The 17198-nt window shown below is 41.7% G+C and overlaps 1 protein-coding gene across 2 annotated transcripts in view; it reads left to right on the top strand.

The window, feature by feature from the left end:
- adam12b (ADAM metallopeptidase domain 12b) overlaps window positions 1-17198 on the top strand; it is a 139532-nt gene that overhangs the window by 96154 nt on the left and 26180 nt on the right. For both annotated transcript variants that reach the window (XM_078160843.1, XM_078160844.1), the window contains exons 12-16: window positions 2135-2312; window positions 8929-9018; window positions 11386-11581; window positions 11702-11810; window positions 12296-12494. In XM_078160843.1, coding sequence (XP_078016969.1) covers window positions 2135-2312; window positions 8929-9018; window positions 11386-11581; window positions 11702-11810; window positions 12296-12494 — 772 coding nt within the window. The remainder of the gene's footprint in view (window positions 1-2134; window positions 2313-8928; window positions 9019-11385; window positions 11582-11701; window positions 11811-12295; window positions 12495-17198) is intronic.

Raw genomic sequence — 17198 nt, 5'->3', positions numbered from 1 at the left:
ATCTAATAGAAGAAGAATGTCTTCTATGAGGAGGCTGAATAAAGACTGTAAAAGAAAACAAAGTCTTTTGTGTGGTTTATTCTTTCGAGAAGAGCAGTCAGGTCATACAGAGACTTCAGTATCTGTAGAGTGAGATCTGAAAACAGTAACTAACAGTCAGACATTTACAGACAGGGCGGAAAGGTCACACAACAGAGGTATCCAGGCAGTTGATAAGAAATACTGGTTTGAACCAGTTTTGTGTGATCTGACCAAGGACAGGATGAATCTGTTACAGGGCACTGTTGCTACAGTAACAATCATACAGGCACCTCTGTTCTCGTGGTGTCCATTGTCGTGAGCATAATAAGACAGTATGTAGAAATTTCCGTTACAGTGACAACACATGAATGCAGCACAAAGGCTATTTAAGGTGGTAAATATTTATGAGAGTTATTGTCAACAATGGAGGATATCAACAATAATTCATCACCGATCGTTACCCAAAGCTGAGTGTACTTGCTTGAAACATTCTGGCCTTTTCCAGTTAGCAGCAGCAGCAAACAGGGAATGTTAAGCCCAGTTCAGAGCAATGATTTGCGACGAGACAAAACCGTTTTAGAACGTTGCAGAGAAAAGTTGCAGCGGTGTGATGGTTGTGTGATGCTGATGGTGTCACTCGCAACTCAGCTGGTCAAATCACCGGCGGCTGGTTTTAGAATGTAAGGCATGTCACCGGTTTCTAGAACCAGTCGGCTTGTAGTGAAGTCCGCTGCTCAAGACAAAATGACCGCAGACGGCATGTTTGCTTGCTGCAGCAGGTGCTCTGTCCCCGCTGAGCCCTCTGTTTCCATCCTCATGGTGTGCTGGTGTCGAACAGTTGATCACTGATGCTTGCTGTATGCATTTACACCCCCTCACACACCCACACACATTCTAATTGACGGATCAAGTAGAAAGCCTGAAAAGCTGTAAATCAGAACACAAGTACAGAGAGCCGTAGCACAGAGATGATGCACCATCTCATCAAGTGTCATTGGTGTGAACCGGCAGGTTTATAGAATGTTGCAGAACAGCGCATTGTATGTAACTGCCTGTTTCATCTTGTCTTGTTGTGAATCTTTGGTCTGAACTGGGCTTGACCTTAAATGCGTCAGGCTCAGGTCACATTCAGACAGAAATATGCAGCCTGTGCCACCCTTGACCACCAAACTGGCCTTAACTCTGGTAAAGCAACCGGACTTTGGCTGTTTTCTTGTTTGGTCCATGTTTTCATCCATCCCGTTTCTCTTCATGGATGGTTTTCTGTCTTTGTATCTAAGCCTTGGATGTGTTTTGGTCTGTCTCTGTCCCCAGTCTTTATATTCAGTTTCTTTTTCCTGCTTATCTACATATTATATTTGTTTTTCACTCTCCATATCTCTTTCCCTATTTATTTCTGGTCCTTGGTTCCTAGACTCACAGAAGCTCACTCTAGCAGGAGGACCATTCCCTCGGGCCCCACAGCTGTTATTGGCATATCACACAGTTTCATCTTTAAAGTCATAACATTTTCTCGTTTTCAATACGAAATCCAATTTCTTTCCTCACTAAATTAGACATTAGTCAGCCCTTCAGGTAAGCGATACCAGGGAGTGAAATGAATGTGTTAGAAATGATGTGGTTTCGGTCTTGCTATTTTACCAAGGTTCCACATACACACACGTGTGCTCACACACACAAGTTATCCACATCCAACATACCCCTCCTCGTACTCTTCCCTCCAGTCAGTTGCTTAAATTGTCCCGGTGTATCCAGGATATGCCTCTTGAAGATGTAGCTGCCAGAGAAAATGTTTCTCTGGACACTTGATGGGCCGTTTATGTATTGAGGAGGATTGAAAATCTATTGAACTGGAGCTCATACAGTACAACGTCAGTAGACCATTAAATTTGTGTGAAGGGCCTCTTGAAAGAGCAGATTGAACAAAGGTCTCAGTGAAAGCTGTGTCTGTGTTCTGGCTCAGCGGAATGATTGAGTCCACCCACTGCAGACCATTTTGATTTCAGAGCAGTAAAAGCACACAAAGCAGGATTTCTTCCATCTCCTGGTATTTTTCATGTCATGAAATCTTGTCTTCATTTCAGTCAACCTTGATATTCCATTCTTCTTGTAGGTATCCATTCCCAACAGTGTTCAGTACATGCAGTAAGAAGGACCTTGCTGCCAGTCTGGAGAAAGGTGTGGGCATGTGTTTGGACAATATGCCAGAAGTCAAGGTGCTCTATGGAGGCCAGAAGTGCGGCAATGGATATGTGGAGGAGGGAGAAGAGTGTGACTGCGGGGAGCCAGAGGTAAGGTGGAGCGCTACGGCAGCCGTGACTGGTCGACATAATCGATGACTTTGATGCTTACAATGTGTCAATATCAATACTTTCAACAAATGCTACAGTTTTTTAGAAAGTGGCAGCTGCAGCAGAGTCCGACTCTATTGCACTCTAGAATCTGGTTTTGTTTTAAAGTGATCGATGGTCCTGACTATGTGTGTGTGTTAGTGTGTAATCGATGATCAGTATAATTAAAAGGAGTAAGATGCCCCAAGGTTGACAATGTCCTTTAAGACATCAATGTACTTACTATTCTTAGAACACTTACCTCATATGTGGACATCACATTTTGGGTTTGCTGCACCTTAAACTTCATTCTGCTGAACTTAGACCTGTTGTCCTCATTGATGGACACTTGTATGTGCCACATACAAGTAGCAAAAGCACAATACAATAATCTATGTAAAAACAAGATTGCAGCCAACTCAAGTTAGTTGTCAAGTTAGTCTCGACTGTCTCAGTCGATTCTGACACAAAAGTGGACAAGGTACAAAACCTGATCAAATAACATGGTTGAAACTTAACTTATTTATGCTAAAAAAAAAACATTTGTAGTCTGACGTTGCATACAAATATGACCAATTTTAACAATCATAACAAACTAAGATGCTGTTTATTAGGCAGTACTTGTTTTAGGACATTGGGAGGTTATTATTGTGTCATGGCAGCATTTCACACAGGCCAACGAGGTGTGACAGACAAAAAGCACATTCCACGATTGGAGTATGGAGCAAGAAAAATTCATATGAGTTACAAAACAAACAAAATCACCTTGCTTGTAGAAATGTTGCATTATTTGCAATTTTGTTTTTGCAAAGCGATGTTCAGGCATTGAAATTAACAGTTTTGAACAATTTTAGACCTGAACAGTGACCACTCAAAACACTGAAGCATCGTCGCTTTGTTCAGGCACTGAAATAAACAGTGTTCTACTTTATTACATACTTGGAATTATTAAAAATAAATCCATTGTCCTCATAAAAGGACGTACTTTTTCTCAAAACTACTTAGTGTTCAAAGACAATGTTAGTTTTTTTTAAACTTATCAGGTCCTGCTAATCCCAAATAGCTAGGAAAAATTAAGAATGCATACCAAACAAAAGCTCGGGTCTCAGGAGGTTAATGGCCTCCACTTCACCGTTGTAGCTTTCCACTCCGGTGCGATCATATCGCTTTCAGAAGCCTCTTAATCCAGCACGAAACAGCAGTGCTTTTGTTAAGTCTGTATAAAACCAATAAATCCAACAATGAATGTCTTCTGTGACTGTTTATCTATTGATTTGTGTTAAAAGGAGTTATTGTTGTTGTCATTAGCTGTTAACTGAATCCTACTGAGGGCAAGAGTCCATCCCATGATGCATTGGGTTGAGTTTGTTGACGAATCAGAGGCTGTGTTGCTTACTGGGCATGAGGCGTTATCCCAGAGGCCATGCACATTGGAATAACATGACATTGACCCCAGTAATAATGATTGAATAATGAACAAATAATTGGGGCCTTGGAGGCAGAACCTGTGTACACTGTACGTTCGCACCACTGACTAAATAATAAGCTTTCTTTTTTAATTTATTTTGACGTTGCCTGTTTACACCTACAGTTTTGCGCTTTAATATGTAAACACACTATACAATGACAACAGTTTTTTAAAATTAAATGAACTCACATAAAGTGGTCAATTTGATTTTTTTAGAGGAATATTAATCGTTTAGTTGAATCAACTGTTTGGTAAAATTGTCAATAGATTATTCAATAGAAAAATATTGTTAGTGGCAGCGCTGTGAAGAGCAGAGGCCTTCATCCTGACCTGCTTCAGTGGAGTGGATCAGTCTCAAACACCATGGTTGAACTGGGCAGCACTCTGTAACTAGGTGATGGTGAAACTGTGTAACAAGAAAATGTTTTTGCTGGATAAACAAAAGTTAAAACACAAAAGAAAATCAATTTCAAGTCTTTGGTGAGTCAACATTCAGCGAAGGGTAGTTAATTTGATTCAGGAGAATTCAATGGGTGGTCCGTTTCCCAAAAGTATCCAAAGAACAGGTCTGGTTTCTATTAAGATTCTCATGTCTACTTACAGTGCACCACCCACTCAAATCAATATATTAATACGCAAACGTAAGGAAAGACTAGATAGAAACAAATCATGAGAAAAACACTCAGAGCGTGCACTGTTGTAACTTGATACTCCCTTTACAAAGCCAGGCGTCCAAAGAAAACAGCACTAACTGTCCTGTAAGCAATCATCCAGAACCACCGAAAGTCTCAACAGCTCCCTCAGACCTCCCAACAAAACACAACAAACTCCAAGTTAAAACTTTCTGTTGACACTGACGTTGTGTTTGCGGCTTAAAAGCATTGAAACCTGCCGTGCAAAAACAAGCCTAAAAGCTCAGCAAATCGCCCGAGGCCTCCAATATAAGTGTTTTATTTACATCACACCTTCTCTCAGCATCCCACATGTGCCGAGCAGCGCTCTGACAGGCTGCCACAGTGATGTCATGTCCTTGTTGAAGGCCCATTAATCAAACCACTGTCCAACTGTGTGACAAAGGAAACAAACAAAAGCATAATCGGGTCGAAGCTGAAATAAGCTTTCTTTGGCTTTGCCACCCAAACAACTGGGCACGCTCTGATGCATGCATCCACCCACACACGCTTTGTTTCTGGCTCGCACACACTGAAGGGCGCCTTGGGAAGTGGAGTGAGAATCACATGTGGGAAGCAGGTAACACTCAGTCACAGCCGGGGCAGCCGTGTGGAGAATTGACGATGAATAGATAGCTATACTCAAAATCCCTTGAGGTTGATGGGTTTCTCGGAGAATTTTTGTCGGTGAAAACCAGTGAAAAATAGTCTTCACAATTCTTTAAATTGCTTGTTTGCCCAACCAACTTCTAAGACCCATAAATTTATGATGATACAAAACAGCAAATCCTCTCATTTGAGAAGCTGCATCCACTGAATGTTTGGCATTTATGCTTGAAAAACATCTTTTAAACCTTTTTAAGTGATTGTCTCAGCCCTTCATCAGACAGATATTCATACTGCCCCATCTGATTATCTGCGTCGCCAATCGGATCCTCTCAAATTCCTTATCAAATGTAATTAAATTTAGCTTTTAACACTTTCAGGTAACTAAATATATAAATAACTCAAAGATCCAGATCAGAAACACCTTAATTAATATTTACAACCTGTAGAGAAGACCTGAAAATGAGATCAGCAGAAGATATGAAATATTGATTAAATATGCATCTGATAGAATGAAACAAGTTGTTGCCTACTGAATTTTACACCTTATTTTTCATGAGCTGTTTACTCAGAATACTGGAGGTCATGATGCAGAGCTATTAAGTTAATAAGCTTGAAATATTGATATAATAACCATAAAAGTTTAACCAGGAGATTTAGCTGGAATTGAGGTGATGCCGTCAGCGACATCATTCTTGACGAGTAAAGATGCCTGCTTGCTGTGAGCACATAACAACCACAGACAAGTTTTATTTTAGCCATTACTAAATTATTGTTACTTAGCTGCAGCTGATATGGTCGGTGTAGGGCTGGGCAATATGAAGAAAATAAATTATCACAGTATTTGTGACCAAATGTCTCGATATTAATGTTGTGATGACATTTCAGGGTTGACTGTAGGTGCTTTCAAAGAATATTCAGATTTTTGGTAAATAATCATCAGTAATGTGGCAACAGAACAGCTACAATATTACATCACTTATGGTATCAAAAATCTAAGACAATATTTAGTGTCATATCAGCCCTAGGTCGGTGCCGTTTGTCATTTTAAGCGATCAAAGGGACAGTCAGCACCAGCCAAAATGAGCCTGCTAACTTTATTTAAATGAACAAAGAAAGAAAAAAGGCTTGATAAGAGATTCGTTAGCATCAGAGCTTAAAGAAGCCCTCCTGTTAAAGTCAAGTTTTACCCTTGTTAACATGTCCATATGGTGTTTTCTATGCACTACAAGACATATTATGAGCAAAATGAGCAGTCAGCGTCCATGGTTCAGCATTTCCGCCTTGGAACTGCAGTTTACCAATGACATTCTCAAAAAAACGGATTCAGACAGACAGGGTTTCTTACGGCACAAACATAAGGGAACCGGTCCCGAGGCTTTACATATCATTAGCATAACGCTACAGTAAAACGAGGAGTATCAGAGGAGAAGCCAGGTGCAGCTGTGTATCATATTTAGCAAGTTAATTTTCATTGTCCCCTTTTAAACGTCATCACTCAAGCAAAGTCATCATCAGTTGAAGACACACCTTCCAGGGTTTTCCTTGGGTTTTTTCGAGACCAAGGTGGCAAAGGCCTGTGGCGGGGGGCATCTATGAAAGGAGGCCCCCACATGCTTGAGCTTTACACTGCTGACTTGTATGAACAGAACAAACACGTCCTGTGATTTTCAGCCTTCTGTGATTATATACACCTTATGTACACCTTTACAGCAGGCACATCCTGACAGCTGAGAATATTACTGTCAGGTATTGTCCCCCTTCTATTAAATATGAAAGGATGCTGAAAATCACAGGACATGTCTGTTCTGATGATACAAGTCAGCGGTCCTGAAATGTGTGTTTCTCTTCTATAATACACATTCTACATCTCGGAGGTGACGTCTTTCCCCATACGGGCTTCCTTCGCCTTTCAAACGGGGCAGAGCTCCGTGGGAAACAGTAGGAGAGACACAGCCTGAGGGGGAACTGGGATCTGACACAACACGGAGGGAGAAGCAGGTCCATGGAGCTGTGCACCAGACGGAAAAACAAGTGCGTCGCACCGAATGCGTGCTGCTATGGCGTCGCTTTGGGTTGTGAGCAAGCATGACACGTCTACATTGAAAGTAATGGGTTTGTGCATGCAAAAGACGCTACATCTGAATGCCCCCCATGCACACACACACGCTTTTACCAAGGCGGCGGCCAAAATCACCCAGTCTTAGATAGGCAGGGAAAACCCTGCCTTCAAGTGGGTAGCCCTGTTGTGATGGAAATGCAGATCCCTGCTGTGCTGGGCTGACGGCCCAAACCAAGCCAAGCCGAGCCAGCCCATGACTGTCAAAATGGGGAACTGGTCGCTACGTTTTTAAAGCGTCCCAATCTTGTGCTGCTATTGGCTATGGACTACACACCCAAAGGTTGATACTCAGAGGCATCCTGAACAAAGCAGAATACAAAGAAAGTAAGAAAATACAAGCAAAGGACAGGTTCTTTGGAGATACAGACACCATCACACACTGCTAGTGGGTCATAAGGGATGATTGAGAGGGATTTCTTTATTTATTAATTTGTTTTTGTAAGTCTTACATAGTATAATTTTAACAAATCTGGGTGTTTTGTCAACCGAGAGCAGTATCCAAAATGGAACCAGCTATCAGAGTCCATCCCTAATCAGGATTAATCTGAGCTTTGTTTCTGATGAAAGACTTTGATTTTTGAGTGAGCGTTAAAGTTTTTGTACTTTTGCTGAACTACCTCTTTAAACTGACTCAACATTGTGTTTGATTATTTAGCTAAGTAGTGTTATGACTATGCACTCCATCATTTACAGACTACTGTAGTTAGGATTTCAGTAGAGTCATTGTGTTTGACCACCAATAAACCAACTGTAAGATTTACATTTACCAGCGTGCCCCTCCATAACCTCTGTGATGTCACCACAAAGGGCCTGCTTGTTTTATCTGCCGGCCCACTCAGACCCAGAGATAAAAGCAAACCTTTTCTCCGCTCTCCAAACAATAATCTTACATCAGGACCAAGAGGTAAACAGCCAGACTCATAAAAAAAAATACAAAAAAACAAAACAAAACACATCAACTGAAAATTAGACGTCCAACAAGCCAGCCGCCTCCAGGTCCCAGCCTTCAACACATCTTATCATTACCTTAGAGCCCCATGAGTGAAACAGCCACGTTGAGAGAAGATAAATGATAGTGGGAGTTGTTTTCTGCGTGATAGTGCGATGCGTGACACTACTTGGAAAACAAAGCTGATGTGTTTTGGCATCCAATGAAAGATAAACATTGCAACACCCTCCCTGAAGTCTTTTACAGCACTACTCCCCTTTCGACTTCTCCTTATGTATCCGCTCTCTTGTTGTCGGTTTCTGCCAGCAGCCAGTTGATCTTGTCAATGTGGTGAAGTGGCTACAATCTTCGCCTCTTAAGGGCTTTCAAATCCCACTCCAGCTGCCGTCCACGATACCCTAATAGTCAGCTCTGCCACATCTTTCCACTATCTACATCAAATTGGAGTCCAGGGTGTTAAACATACACCCTTCCAACTGCTGCACTGGATTTTTATCTCTTGCTCCTCTGCTTCATCGCATTAAACACGCTCCTCTTAATGTTCGGAAGTCTCCAGAATTCCCAAATCCAGAACATATGAGCTTCAGTTATTGGTCTCCACTCAAAGGTCTCCAGGTCAGGGTAAGTAAGACGGGAATTCCCGCACAGGAAGTGCACTCCCCTGACCTGGAAGTCTTGATCTGACAGGGACCAGCTGAGAGAGTCACTCGAGAGAGATGATCAGGTCCACATGTTGTTAACTATTTTGTTTTTTTTCCCAGGAATGTATGAACCCATGCTGCAACGCCACCACATGCACCCTCAAAGAAGACGCTGTGTGCGCCCACGGACAGTGCTGTGAAGACTGCAGGGTAAGACTTTTAATGTGGGCCCGAGTCTGTCTTTCACATTCTCCTTCCACTTTAGATCTCTTTTTCCATCTGAAATGGCCTTCTGTCATTCACATAGCTAAAAAGATCTAAAATATTTTCTCTGCTTCTCTGAACATGACAAAAAGATTTGCTCTGCAGAGGTGAACATTTTTCATTTCGAAACTCAAGTGCAAGACCTTAAACTTTCTGAAATGCTGTTAATTCTCTCTGGTAGGTTATTAAGGGACTCATAATAGTGTGCCCTCATGTATAATTTGATAACTCAGCTCATTCCAACTTTGTATATTTTACCTCAATAGGCCGATTTCAATTATGGACAAGGTCTCAAGTTGGATTGCATGAAATTCACTTTCACCGAGCTATTAGTGGAATCTGCTTTGACATGAAAATCTTTTTTCTAAGTATCTTAGATGTGTGTTCTCTTTTTGAAAAGGAACATTTGTTGAAGATGATTAAACACACTCACTGTGTCCTGAAACATGTTTCTGCAAAGACCTCCATTTTAAGTCAAATTAGTCCATCCCTGTGCTTCACACAAAAGTGTGTTTGACCTCATGGCATGAGACATCAGTATTTTTCAATGTTTTACGTAAGCTGGAGCCCCGTGTCGAAGGTGCTTTTGGTGTGTACAGCTCGTTTTGGGCATGAAAATGGTTATTTTATTCTCATATTTAAATAAGCCCTCCAGTCACTTTTCAGTTAAAGGCATGATGGCGGTCTTACCGAGTCAGATCCAATAATCATTCCATAACAAGTCCGACACGGCTCAAGTCTGAATTAACATAAAGGCCAGATCAGGACGAGGTTGAGAATCTGTCAAAATGTGTCTGCTTCTTTAGAGCTTGTTTGTTATGCACAAACAAGAGAAAATAACCACAAAATAATCATCACAAATAATGCTGGTGATTTTCTAACTTTATATCTAGCACAATCATCAGGTCAAAATTATAATTTGTCCAATACTTTGGTTCATGACCAAAATCCCATTAGCGTCAGCTGTACGTTGTGTTTAGTGCTAATTAGCAGACGCTATTTAGCCTGGTGACCAGACCGCTCTGTGAGCTCATGTTTCATTTGCTCAGGCAGATGCATCCGATCCCTCTTCTGTTCAGATAGATTTCCAGGCCGGGCCAATCACAACTGTTCATCCAATGTGGGCGGGGTTACAATTAGAGTTGTACCGATACCAGTATCGGAAATGCCTCCAATACTGCCTAAAATGCGGTATTGGGTATCGGCGAGTACAGCCTATGACCAATCCGATACCACGTAATGCCTCACGTCATTACGCATACACATGCTACAGGCAAACGAAACAGAAACGGAGCGGAGTTTAAAAAGCATTCTACTGTAGCCTTTAAAATGTCTTTTTTACCAAATTGTGTGGCTGCACTTTAATCTGTGTCTTGATTTATGTCAACACTGGATAATAATAATTAAAAAAAAAGTTTTATGGCATTCATTCTACTATTATGTATTTATTTCTTAATATTTTACATAGAGTTTTAGGAGTTGAGACATACAACTATTCATATCCCATCCATTTTTATTTTACACGCTGGTATTGGATCGGTACTCTGTATCGGCAGATACCTAAGGTTCAGGGATCAGAATCGGTATCAGGAAGGAAAAAGTGGTATTGGTACATCTCTAGTTACGATCATTGGCAGAGGAGCATCACCAGTCCAGATTTGCAAATCTGCACTTATTGCTGCTCTGATTGGTTGTGATTGCCTCCAGTCTGTTTTGTCCAGCGCAAAAAAACAGGCTCACGAAACTTCCAACTGTCAAACTTGAATGTAAATTCTGTCACTGCATTGCCTATTTCCCACAGATGTTTTCAGAAACATGTTTTAGGGTACCGTCTAGCTGTAATTTGAGAATGTTTGTGACCAGGCCCACATGTTTTTCCTGCTTGGAAATGGACCAAGTACAGCCCCAACTTGCATATGGCGCTCAGCACTGTGTCACACGTTTCATGCTCTGATTGGTTGTAGGTCTATCCAACTACATTCAGAGGCATTTTGTGGCTGCTGATAGCGCCCCCTAGAAATGGAAAATGAACTGCGAGGTGATGTTAATGTTATCATGCTAACATGCTAAACATGCTACAGGGTACATTATACCTGCTTAGCATAAGCGAATTAGCATTTTTGTTGTGAGCACGGCTGTAGACTTTATGGTCTTGTTTCTTATTTATCACTGTCAGTGCCTCCACGTTTAAATAAAGACATAACAGAGCATTTATCAAAAAGCATTGTCCTTGACAGATAGATGGAGTCAGCAATTCTCCAGATTCATTGTCTGAAAGGGTTTACTGTAGCGTATCATGTCATGTGTCTACAGCTGAAACCCGCTGGCACCCTGTGTCGAGAGTCCAGTAACTCCTGTGACCTGCCAGAGTTCTGTACTGGTGCCAACCCTCACTGCCCAGCCAACGTTTATCTGCATGATGGACACGCCTGCCATAGCGTTGAAGGCTACTGCTACAACGGCATCTGCCAGACTCACGAGCAGCAATGCATCACTCTGTGGGGACCAGGTAAATCAATGGCTCCTGATAAGTTTGACGGTGTACATCATCCTCACTTTCATACTGGGAATCTTTCACTTCATTATGGTGATTACATTTTGTATTTTGCTTGTTTTTCTTTGTGTGCAGGAGCCAAGCCTGCCCCTGGGATATGCTTCGAGCGAGTCAACTCTGCAGGGGACCCTTACGGGAATTGCGGGAAGGACTCCAAAGGCTCCTTTGCCAAATGCGATGCGAGGTAAGACGCTGCAGCTGCAGTGATGTGGTAGAGGTGCAGAGAAATTACTGTGCAAAACACAACTGATTAGCTTGAGTGGTGTCATTAGCAATCTTCATTACGCTGTGGAATCTGACATGTGATCTTCAAACAAAAGTTTACATGGGTGAAAGAATGTAATTTGAGGAAGATAGCGGCTAATTACTGTCTAGGAAAGTATTCATGAATCATTTCATGCTATTCTTGTAAGCTAATTGTTCTAAAGATCTTCTCCCTTTGGGTGAATTCTGTAATCAAGCTCTTTGTTAATTGATGTAATTGCTTTAATGACCGGAGGACTGAAGCACTGCAGCTCTCCTCAGCAGTCTTTCATCTGTCTCTACAGTTACTTATCTGTGTCTCTGATTGACAGGCCTTTATGTTCAAAGCTTTATTGATCGTTTTACTATGAGTCTTCCAACGTCTGTGTGCATGTGTGTTTCTATTTCTGTGTGTGTTGCACGTAGGGATGCAAAGTGTGGTAAAATTCAGTGCCAGGGAGGAGCCAACCGGCCAGTGATTGGAACAAATGCAGTTTCCATTGAAACCAACATCCCGCTACAGGAAGGAGGGCGTATTCTGTGTCGAGGAACGCATGTTTATCTGGGCGATGACATGCCTGATCCTGGGCTGGTTCTGGCTGGTACAAAGTGTGGAGACAGCATGGTGAGTGATCAGTTAGTGATTTATTTTTAGTGACATTTTAGGTCCTGCCTGCACATATACAGATATTTTTGAAAACTGATTTGTCCTGCTTTGTATAGGGGGAAAAAAAATCATCAAATTATTCATTATACAAAATAGCTGTGTCCACACTAGAATGCAAAAATACTCCAAATGCTCGCCAGCGTTGGCTTTCCTTGTCGCAAAAGGTAGTAAAGTGTACAGGCCACACTTTTCAAAACACCTCCTGGATGTCATCACTGTTGAGTCCCCTTTAATGTAAGGCCAAAAGAACTCACTAAAAGATACAAGTAATACTCTGGACATGCAAACGTTTTCGTTCTACTCCTTATCGACAACAATACCATTCTCAGAATTGTCCCGCCATCTGCTGGTTCGCCTGGATCTGATCCAAAAACATTGTTTCATCAGACTTTTAACCGCAGACGCTGAGGTGGACCAAAAAACACTGGATGCAGCAGACGCCTCCGTTCATGCGTGAAGTTGTTGAAGTTTAAGTGTAAAGAAGTCATTAGACCAAGCAGTGCATTAACAAACCAGTAGTCTACCATTGCTGTTATTGTGTCTGGTGGACGCTCATTACACAAAGCAATAATGGGGATGTGCAAATTGAGGAGATGATGTCATCTTTCCCCACATGCCCTGTTTTATGTGTCCACACAGATACACAGAAATCAGATTTTTGGTAACTCTCTCCATTTGGACGGCATTTTCAAAAAGCATTGCTTTAGTATCCTAAAATTCTGTTGCGTGTATACGAGGAAAATATATGTTTTTACACAATATGAAGGGTGCTTTCACACCTGCCCTGTTTGGTTTGGTTCAATCGAACTCAAGTTTGCCCCCTAAGTGCGTTTCATTTGGGCAGGTGTGAACGCAGCAATCACACTCCAGTGTGCACCAAAACAACGGAACTGAGACCTTCTTGAAGAGGTGGTCTTTGTCTGGTTGCAAACGAACTCTGGTGTGGTTCGTTTGTGGTGAGAACGTGTTCCGACCTGGATGTGAACCAACTGCAGTCACATGACACATTGTTTGGGTTAAACATGAGCATGTTACAGTCCTGGAGGATTATTAATGTGCACCTCCTCCTGTACTGCCTTAATATGCACATTCAGCACATCCAATGCATCAAAACATTGTTTTCTAGTTGGAGCCGCGCCTCATTTTCAAACTGTATGGTTTGACTAAAATGAACAATGACAGCAATATAGTCCACGATGAGCAGCGCTAAAATCAACCTGCGTAGTTGTCCCTCCATTGTGACATTAGAAAGTGTCACATTTATCTTGCAAGTGTACTCTTCTTCAACGTTTTGTTCACTTCCTGGATTTTTCCTGCATGGAAATTCTGACCAATCAAGAGCAGCTTTCTCACACAAGGCATTTGATCTGGTCCACTTGTAAATGCTGCCGTGAGAACATGAATCAACTCTAGGCAATTATGCAACTTTGTAATAAAATTAGTCCCGATTCGGATCAAAGCAAGACAAATCACGTGTGACCAAGTATATACAGACCATCCAGCTTCCGTCTCTGATGTGTTATTATTGTTTACAATGTCAATGTATATGCACTTTTTTATAGCTTTTGAAGTAGCTGTTAGCTTATTGTTTATTGCTCCATAACCACAGCATGCAGCTATATTATCTGTCCTCTAGAGACCCCAAACGGCTGACAGCTGTATGAGCCTACTGAAGTATTCCTCTGAGTGCTGAGCAAAGAGTACTGCAGTACGGGGCGAGGCAGAGACAGAGACAGAGAAGCTGCCCTTCCTAAAGAAACGGGCTAATAAAGTTAACTCCCGAGTGACTCCAGTGATCCATATATACACATCATGTTAAGGGCCGGGAAGACCCTTATGGTAACCAGTTATTTAATTAGCTGTGCCTCTGAACTTTTCTCCCTCTGTATGCTGCCCTCAAACCCTCTCTCACCACACCAGTGACATCAGGACCTTTACTGCCAAGAAAGAGGCAGAACAGGAGCTTTGGGCAGGAGCACTTGACTTCTTAATTGTCTCTGCAAATGAAATTCTGTTCTCAGTCCCACATTTTTGGCAAACTGGCTATGAGAGCATCTGATGTGGGGCTTATATGGTCAGTGTCACCAGCTTCCTTTTCTGCTGTATATCAGTGAGTAAACAGATAAACATTATTTTTTGAAGCAACTCTGTAGCACCAGTACAGACTTACAGGAAGTTAGCTTAGCGGTCCAGTAATGTAATTTCCCTTATTTGCAGTGTTCACTGGCCTGTATACTCTCTTTATGGTGCCAGGTGAAATGTTGTTCAGGTGCATAAACTTTGCGCAGGTAGGGTTAATACTCTGTGCCTGAGGAGTCCTCCGTGCAGCAGCCCTCCTGGTTCTCTCTCTTCGAAATGTTAAAAATATCAACTTGTGCAAGACATTGTTGTTTCTCCCCATTTCCTGTAACACACAAAACATATTACACAAGATTTGACACATCGGCCAGACTTGGTCAGGCCATACTTGCACCTTTACAGATACCCATGGAGTCTCTTCAGTAGATCTCACAACTGGAAGATTGCATGTGCCAAACCCCTCGCAGCTGTGGGTTTAGCTTGGGAAAGGCCAGAGCTCTGCCTACGTGGTTGAAATTTGTCTGACTGTGTGAGGGCCGGGTCATGTTAGAGAAGAACTCATTCCGTATGATATGCTGTCTGACGGGTCCAGCTTTAGGCTGTGGAACCAAACCGTGGTGCCTCGCAGTCTTACAAGTCCTCGTAATCTTTTTCAGCTACCTCTAGGGACGTGCCCTTGGAGCTAAAAGGCCTTTGAGCTTTGTGTGCAGAATGGCTGTCTGCCAGGTTAGCTTGTCTCCTGGCAAAATGTGAGTGAGCTCCGCACATTATCTGGAAATGTTGCTGGCCTGAAGGTGGGTCTTTGTCACAGGCCTTTGTTCTCCTCAGAAAGGTTTCCTATTTTCCATGCCAAATCAGGGCGCTAAGTTGGCAGCACACAGCAGTAGCAATCTGAGGAAGATGAGAGCTCGAAAAGGCTTTGTCTAATGCAGGCCGTATTTTCTACAAAAAAGCAACAGATGGCTTTTACCAGTCTGATGTTTTGTTTGTTTTTAGGGGATGTACAGCATATTGTGCCTTTTTTGCATCTTTGCCATATGAAGTGCATTAAGGGTTGTGATGTGTGTGGTACAGCTGAGTCAGTGTTGGGGCTGCACAATATGTAAAAAAAATCAGATTGCGATCACTGTGAAAAATATTGTGATTGCGATATGAGTTGTGATTTCATTGGGAAGTGTAGTTTTTGCCTTTTGATTTCACTGACAAAAATATAAAAATGAGGATGCTGTTATTTTTACTGGGGTCAGTACCAAACAAGGATGTTCCCTTACATCTCTAGAATATCACTTACATCTCTGGGGCACAAAAATGCTTCATTTTTAATGGTATGTTGTGACACATTTTACTTGATCAAAAGATTGCAGCTGATTTGATTTGGATATTGCACTTGGCCATATTGCAATTTTGGTTATATGACCCAAATTCCAAAAAAGTTGGGACGCTGTGTACAACATAAATGACATAAAGCAATATTTGGCAAATGGTTTGTGACCTATATTCAATTGAATATGGTGCAAAATATTTAATGTTCAAAATGATAATCTTTATTATTTATTTTTATGTTTTTATTTTTCTAAATATGCACTCATCATGCAGCACATTCCAGAAAAGTTTGGACAGGGGTAAGTCAAACTGGCAAAGTTGTGGAATGCTCAAAAAAGCCTTGTTTGAAACATTCCACAGGTGAAAGGTTCACCCTCAAAATGCTCAGTTGTTCACAAGCAGGACAGGGTGAGGTTCACCACTTTGTGAAAAACTGCATGGAGAAAAAATAGTCCAACAGTTTAAGAACAACCTTTCTTAATACACAATTGCAAAGACTTTAAAAATTTAACCATCTACAATCCATAATATCATCAAAAGATTCAGAGAATCTGGAGAAATGTAAGAAATGTCTGCACGTAAGGGGTAAGGTTGAACACCAACATTGAATGCCCTTGACCTTTGATACCTCAGACAGCACTGCATTAAAAACACACACGACTGTATAGAGGATATGACTACATGGGTTTAGGAACACTTTGGCAAAGCACCGTCAGTAAACACAGTTTGTCACTGCATCGACAAATGCAAGTTAGGGCGCTTTCATGCAAAGTGAAAGCCATATATCAACATCCAGAAACACTCCTAACTTCTCTGTGCTCGAGCTAATCTGAGCTGGACTGACACAAAGTGGAGTAGTGTCCTGTGGTCTGACGAGTCCACATTTCAAATTGTTTTTGGAAATTATGGACGTCGTGTCTTCCGGGTTAAGAGTGCAAAGTTCAAAGCCAGCATCTGTGATAGTACGGGGGTGTGTTAGTGTCCATGGCATCATCGGTAATATTGCGGCTTTCAAATAAGTTCAGAAATAGCCGCCCTCAGATGCCGTAACGGGTGATATGATAAACTAACTGTCTTTGGTTTAATTTGACTCACTGTTTGATGATCCAGGGTGCTTTGGTTGGTTTAACCCTTAGATGCATAAGTGGGGTCAAAAATGACCCCAGGGGTTGTTTTTCTTCAACATCTATGGAATTAAAAGTTTTTATCATCTCATATTCCAGGTATTCCTCATAAAACATGTTTTTGGCATGAGGCCAT

The sequence above is a fragment of the Epinephelus lanceolatus genome, chromosome 17 (genome assembly GCF_041903045.1).
Source record: "Epinephelus lanceolatus isolate andai-2023 chromosome 17, ASM4190304v1, whole genome shotgun sequence".
In the NCBI taxonomy this organism is placed as follows: Eukaryota; Metazoa; Chordata; class Actinopteri; order Perciformes; family Serranidae; genus Epinephelus; species Epinephelus lanceolatus.
The sequence above is the reverse complement of the archived record's forward strand: the minus strand, read 5'-3'. Positions and strand labels throughout refer to the sequence as shown.